General features: G+C 29.1%; 1 protein-coding gene across 1 annotated transcript; it reads left to right on the top strand.

Moving 5' to 3' along the window:
* Positions 1-2,309: 2,309 nt before the first annotated feature.
* On the top strand, positions 2,310-7,010 carry LOC131132676 (hatching enzyme 1.2-like). The gene is made up of 9 exons (XM_058078523.1): positions 2,310-2,392; positions 2,818-2,854; positions 2,933-2,983; positions 3,308-3,472; positions 4,974-5,094; positions 5,178-5,356; positions 6,434-6,515; positions 6,620-6,744; positions 6,827-7,010. Coding segments are annotated over exons 1-9 (816 nt in total). The 5' UTR covers positions 2,310-2,338; the 3' UTR covers positions 6,829-7,010.
* Positions 7,011-7,593: the final 583 nt, after the last annotated feature.

The raw sequence follows: 7,593 nt of genomic DNA, 5'->3' as shown, positions 1-7,593 counted from the left end.
ACAGCAACAAATAATAAAAAAAGTAAAGAAGTTCCCACGTGAGGACAAGCGGTAGAAAATGAATGAAAAGTTTATTATTGTAAATATGTGGCATTTTTATATTCATATTTTGACTTTAGTTTCATAAAATTACAGCAGTTCCTATTTTATTTATTTATTTTTCAACTGTATGCTACTGAATTATTATTTATTATTACGTATATTATTATTATTATTATTATTATTATTATTATTATTATTATTATTATTATTATTATTATTATTATTATTATTATTATTATTATTATTATTATTATATAATATAATATTATTATTATGTATTATATACATTGTTGGTTAATATAATTTTTCCTCATAATTTATTATGACATATTATTATATTATAATAATAATATATTATTATTATTATTATTATTATTATTATTATTATTATTATTATTATTATTATTATTATTATTATTATTATTATTATTATTATTATTATTATTATTATTATTATTATATTACATATATTAAATTTTTGGTTAATAATTTTTCCTCATAATTTATTATTATGTATATTATTATATTATAATAATGTATTATATATGATTATAATATTATTATTATTATATTATTGTTGCATATTATATCAATTTTTGTTCATATAATTTTTCCTAATAATTTATTATTACATATATTATTATATTATAATAATATATTATATATTATATTAAGTAATACAAAAATATACTTGCTGACTGTATTGTTTGAAATAACGGCCCATAGTTCCAAAATGTATATACTTTTATATAAAATTTGATGTAATTATCGTTGTATTTGTACATTGAATCGTTTTCCCCTACTAAAAATATATAAAAATGTATTTCTATATGTGATTAATTCTGAGTTAACTGTGATTAATCGTGATTAATTTTTTCCTTTTAGTTGTCTTTTTGCTGCTAGCCAACAAACTCGACTCTGTTCTTGTTCTCCACTTCCGCTTGCGTGATTCGTGGTCGAAAACGAACGAATGAACATTGGTAGCTCACAATAACGCTAATGATGATTATACAATGAAATTAACTGTTAACTGTGATTAATTGTGATCAAAAAAAAATTTTTATTTCATTTTTTTTTAATTTTCTTACTTTTAGTTGTCTTTTTGCCGCTAGCCAACAAACTCGACTCTGTTCTTGTTCTCCACTTCCGCTTGCGTGATTCGTGGTCGAAAACGAACGAATGAACATTGGTAGCTCACAATAACGCTAATGATGATTATACAATGAAATTAACTGTTAACTGTGATTAATCGTGATCAAAAAAAATTTTTTTATTTAATTTTTTTTTTTAATTTTCTTACTTTTTGTTGTCTTTTTGCCGCTAGCCAACAAACTCGACTCTGTTCTTGTTCTCCACTTCCGCTTGCGTGATTCGTGGTCGAAAACGAACGAATGAACATTGGTAGCTCACGATAATGCTAATGATGATTATACAATGAAATTAACTGTTAACTGTGATTAATCGTGATCAAAAAAAAATTTATTTAATTTTTTTTTTTAAATCTTCTTACTTTGTTGTCTTTTTGCTGCTAGCCAACAAACTCGACTCTGTTCTTGTTCTCCACTTCCGCTTACGTGATTCGTGGTCGAAAATGAACGAATGAACATTGGTAGCTCACAATAACGCTAATTATGATTATACAATGAAATTAACTGTTAACTGTGATTAATCGTGATCAAAAAAAATTTTTTTAATTTAATTTTAAAAAAAAAAAAAATTCTTACTTTTTGTTGTCTTTTTGCCGCTAGCCAACAAACTCGACTCTGTTCTTGTTCTCCACTTCCGCTTGCGTGATTCGTGGTCGAAAACGAACGAATGAACATTGGTAGCTCACAATAACGCTAATGATGATTATACAATGAAATGTTAAATATTATAATATTATTATAATATAACTACAGAACTGCAGATTCTATTGCTAAAGCAGTTATTTTCTTTTATAAGATTTTTTTTTTTTTTTTTAATTTCATATGGTGTAAATGAATATAATGTTTGTGTTTCCTCATTCCGGTCACGATTGTTTTCCAAATAGCTGTTAATTGGCTGTCAAACACTTTGAGTGACAGCTCAGGTAGAACAGAAATAACAACATATTGGCCACGCCCTTTTGTGTACAGCCAATAAAAAGCCGTACACCGGCTTCCACAGACATAGCAACCCCGGGTCTGGTAAGATGAAATGATTCTACTTGCAAATACTTCTTCTTATATATATATATAAATACTTCGCTCCTTCTTAACGTTCCTCGTTTTTTCTTTTTAGACTTTTTTTAGACGCCAGCAAAAAGATCGTCAGGATGACGCCACTTGTCTTTGTTGTTCTACTTCTACCTTTTACGGTCGTTTCTCCGGTAAGCTCAATATTATTATATTATAATGAATATTATAATGACTTGGAATAATTGGAATTCAACTATAAAAACATATTGAATATTTCATTATATAATAAAAACATATTTTCTACCTGATATCAGTATAAAAATGTGATATCGGTATTGGATTTCTTCCCGATTATGAAAAATTATATTTTAAAAATGCTAAAATGATTCCACGATACGAGATATGTCACATTTATCGCACATCCCTAATTATAATAATAGTGGCATCCATTATTTTGGCATTCAATATATTTTTTCCATTATACGTAAATACAGTTTTTTTTTCATAAATAATAATATTATTTTGCACAAAACAGGGCACATGATCCTGAAATGTCCAACACAGCTATGAACTGACAATTTTAATTTTTTATTTTATTTTTTTATTTTAATTTCAGGCCTCCATCAATACTGGAAATGATGGAAATGAAACAGGTGAGAAAAAAATATTATTATTCTGGTTTGACACTATGAAAGTTATTATGTTATTAAATTTTTTTTTTCTCCATCAAGAATTATACACGTCTGAGAAAATCGCAATGGCAAACCAAAATATTGTATCAAGTAAGTGAAAAAAAAATACTTCCTTAAATGTAAAAATATGATTTTAAGAAAATGTGCTGCATTCAATGTCGTGAAAATATGACTTTCTAATACAAGACATGATGTTACGTCACATGACCAACACACTGGATGTAGTCAGTTATGGCATGTGTGACACGTGATGTAAAAACAAGTTCTCCTCTCATTTTGTGTGGAAGTGGTAAAAAAAAATTCAGTTTTAACGCATTAAATTCCAGCCATTTTCCATAAATATCATTATTATGTGTCATTTTTCAGGATTGAATGTATCTGAAATGGTTCATCAAGCCAATCCTGTCTCCATAGGTAATGCCGCGGGACCACACTTGACTCATGGGGACATCATGGTGGACATGATCGATGACGGAGGGATTTTGAGGAACGCTGTCCCCTGCACCGCCACCAACTGCAAATGGCCGAAGAATAAAAAAAATCTGGTCAAAATTCCCTACGAGATCACCAGCGATTTTTGTAAGTCATTGTTAGCTATATGAATGCTATTTGGGATATTATGTAGGTATTAGAGTTTTTACTGAAATAATAGGGCGGCGCTAAAATGGGATTTCCTTGCTAAACTGTGTTTAATTAATTTAATTTTTTTAAATATTTTATTAAATTTAATATTTTATTTTATATTTTATTTTATTTTATATTTTATTTTATATTTTATTTTATATTTTATTTTATATTTTATTTTATATTTTATTTTATATTTTATTTTATATTTTATTTTATATTTTATTTTATATTTTATTTTATATTTTATTTTATATTTTATTTTATATTTTTAATTTTAATATTATCATGATTTTTTGCCTAAACTAATTTTCCCCAAAAAAATATTTAGTTTTTTTTGCTTCTCATAATGTTATACCTTCTTTTTTTTATTTTATTTTTTAAAATATTTTAACGAAATATTTTCCTCATAATATTACAGTTTGTTCTTGTCTTTCTCCCTGTTGTTTTTAAATGTTATATTACTATTTAATTATGACTTTAATGTGACTTTATTCTCGTCCAAAAGTTGAAGAAACAATATTCATTTTATTTGTAATTATTTCTCAGAATATACAAGCTAAAAAATTAGGTTATTTTTCCATAATATTACAACATAAATTTAGGTAACAACCTTTTCCAGATTGTTGCAGTTTTTTTTTCAATTTTTGAGTTTTATTGCCTCACTATTGCAATTTTTTTGGGGTACATTTTCTTCTCAGAATGATTAATTTATTTTCAGAATATTTTCTAAATAAATTCTTGTGATATTAGAACTTTTTCCACAACCTAATTTAAATAATAGATAATTTTAATAATAAATTTTGTTTGTTTTTCAAAATATTACGACTTTTTTTTGTTTTTTTTCTTTAATGTTTCAAGTGTATGCTGCTAAAATGATATTATTTTTCCTCATAATATGATAATATTTTCTAGTAAAATTATACATTTTTGACATTATATTACAACTTTTTTTCTTTTACTATTTTTACTTTATTCTTTACTTGTTTTTACTGAAATAGGGCGGCACTAAAATGGGATTTCCTTGCTAAACTGTGATTTTTTTAATTAATTTAATTTTTTTTAATTAATATTGTCATGATTTTTTGCCTAACCTAATTTTCCCCAAAAAATATTTAGTTTTGTTTGCTTCTCATAATGTTATACCTTCTTTTTTTTAAACAATTTTTTTTTTAATATTTCAACTTTTTGGGGTACAAAAAATTTCGGCATTATATTACAATTTTTTTTCTTTTACTATTTTGACTTTATTCTTGTCAAATTAATTCAATTTTTGCATTTATTGTTTTGTTTTTTTTTTGTTTTCTTGTTAAATTATATTTGTCGAATGTGCCATGGGCCAGCAAAAGAACATCTGCGCGCCACAATAGGTCCCTGGGCTGCACTTTAGACACCCCTGGTCTAATTTGGATCAAATGTGTCATTTGTGGAATTGTTTGTTTTTCTGTGCTTTCAGCTCGTTCGGAAGCCAAGTTCATTAAAAACATCCTGAAAGGCTTCAAGAGCACCACCTGCATTCGATTCATCAAGAAGAAGGCAAAACACAACGACTATTTATCTTTTATCTCTGCCGACGGGTAAGAAAACACAAAAAAATATCTCATATTAATATTTTAGCCTGCCACATATGTTAATGTAATTGTGTGTTTTTGTGTGCCAGGTGTTGGTCTTACCTCGGTCGCACGCAAAATAAACAACAAATCTCCTTGAGGACAAGCGGTTGTTTATTCACGGACATCGTGCAGCACGAGGTTCTCCACGCACTCGGGTTCCACCATGAGCACGTTCGCTCTGACCGAGACGACAATGTCGAGATTCATTTCGAAAACATCCAAGCAGGTCAGTAACAGTTGATTCTAAATAAGGATTGGCTAAGGTTTAGTAAGATTGCGTTTTCAGCCAATCAGAGAACTTAAGTGGGCGGGTGTTTAGAGCACATAAGCAATAAGGATTTTAGCTAAAGTTTAGTAAGATTGCGTTTTCAGCCAATCAGAAAACTTAAGTGGGCGGGTGTTTAGAGCACATAAGCAATAAAGTTTTTGGCTAAGGTTTACTAAGACAGCGTCTTCAGCCAATCAGAGAACTTAAGTGGGCGGGTGTTTAGAGCACATAAGCAATAAGGATTTTAGCTAAAGTTTAGTAAGATTGCGTTTTCAGCCAATCAGAAAACTTAAGTGGGCGGGTGTTTAGAGCACATAAGCAATAAAGTTTTTGGCTAAGGTTTACTAAGACAGCGTCTTCAGCCAATCAGAGAACTTAAGTGGGCGGGTGTTTAGAGCGCATAAGCAATAAGGATTTTAGCTAAAGTTTAGTAAGATTGCGCTTTCAGCCAATCAGAAAACTTAAGTGGGCGGGTGTTTAGAGCACATAAGCAATAAGGATTGGCTAAGGTTTAGTAAGATTGCGTTTTCAGCCAATCAGAGAACTTTAGTGGGCGGGTGTTTGGAGCACATAACTAATTAAGATTTTGGCTAAGGATTAGTAAGATTGAGTTTTCGGCCAATCAGAAAACTCAAGTGGGCGGGTGTTTAGAGCACATAAGCAATAAGGATTGGCTAAGGTTTAGTAAGATTGCGTTTTCAGCCAATCAGAGAACTTCAGTGGGCGGGTGTTTAGTGTTTAGCGCACATAAGCAATAAGGATTTTGGCTAAGGTTTAATAAGTTGCGTCTTCAGCCAATCAGAAAACTTAAGTGGGCGGGTGTTTAGAGCACATAAGCAATAACGATTGGCTAAGATTTAGTAAGATTGCGTCTTCAGCCAATCAGAGAACTTGGGTGGGCGGGTGTTTAGAAGCGAGTTCAAACAGCGTTTGCCAGTTGTTACTTTTACTGGTAACTAGTTAACTAATTAAACGACATAAGCGAGAAATTATTAAATTGACAAGGTTAAAAAAAACTTCTCTCCTTGTGTGCAGGATTGGAAAACAACTTTCAAATTTCTCAAACGAACAACTTGAACACCCCCTATGACTTCGACTCAGTGATGCATTACAGCAGGTGAGTACTCCCATCCAGCCATGACTTGATTGACAGACTAGTATTCATTTTATTCATTGATATATTTTTGTGGGTTTGCTGTTTTTTTATTTTTTTATTTACAGATTCGCATTCAGCAAAAACAACCAACCAACCATCACTGCCAAAGACGATTCCATCACAACTTTTGGCACTGCGACCGAGATGAGCGATAACGACTACGCCCGTGTCAACAGGCTTTATGAATGCTGTGAGTACAAGCAAGATTTATATTTATGTACTGTATGAAGTTTGTAAATCGAGGACTAATAACTCATTTTTTCACCAATCAGAAACATCTTGACTGAGAGAGGGCGTCGGCCTCCAGCGACCTGCATTGTTTACGGGAACCATAATGAAGAAACTATTGTACAGTTCATTATTTTGAAACTGGGTTTACATATTAGATATTACATATTACAATGAAATGAATGATTTTTGTATTTTTTTCTCATGATTTTTATGTACTCTATTCAATAAAAATGGTTTCCCCCATTTTTAATTTTTTTTCCATTTTTTTAACTTTCTTCAAGTACATTTTTCTTCACATAATTGTGGCTTTATTCCCACAATATTTTGACTTTATTCCTGTAATATTATGACTTTTTCCCCACAAACCAATTTTTTAAAATTCTCTCATATTTCAACTTTATGCTACTAAAAGGTTATTATTTTTGCCATAATATTATGATTTCATTTTTTCAATTTCTTCTGTTTTTTTTTGTTTAATTTTCTTGTAAATGTTTTTCAAATTATGACTTTATTCCAAACAATATTTCAACTCTATTCTTCATACTTTTATTACCATAATATTATAAGACATTTCAACATTCTTATGGGAAATTTTTCATTTCGGAATCATGACTTTATTCCCGTAATATTTTGACTTTATTCCTGTAATATTATGATTTTTTCCCCCACCAAACCAATTTTTTAAAATTCTCTAATATTTCAACTTTATGCTACTAAAACGATATTATTTTTGCCATAATATTATGATTTAATTGTGCTGTTTTTTTCCATATCTTCTGTTGTTTTTTTTGTTTTCTCACATTTTTTT

This window comes from Doryrhamphus excisus, chromosome 7 (genome assembly GCF_030265055.1).
Source record: "Doryrhamphus excisus isolate RoL2022-K1 chromosome 7, RoL_Dexc_1.0, whole genome shotgun sequence".
NCBI classification, from domain to species: domain Eukaryota; kingdom Metazoa; phylum Chordata; class Actinopteri; order Syngnathiformes; family Syngnathidae; genus Doryrhamphus; species Doryrhamphus excisus.
Note: the sequence above shows the minus strand (reverse complement) of the source record. Positions and strands in the feature narration are given on the sequence as shown.

What these genes read in the sequence shown, in the direction of transcription:
- LOC131132676 (XM_058078523.1), top strand. Translation starts at nt 2,339, where the DNA reads ATGACGCCACTTGTCTTTGTTGTTCTACTTCTACCTTTTACGGTCGTT. An exon ending in AAATGATGGAAATGAAACAG is followed by an intron (nt 2,855 to 2,932) that starts GTGAGAAAAAAA and finishes TTCTCCATCAAG; the next exon opens with AATTATACACGTCTGAGAAA. An exon ending in TTTCGAAAACATCCAAGCAG is followed by an intron (nt 5,357 to 6,433) that starts GTCAGTAACAGT and finishes CCTTGTGTGCAG; the next exon opens with GATTGGAAAACAACTTTCAA.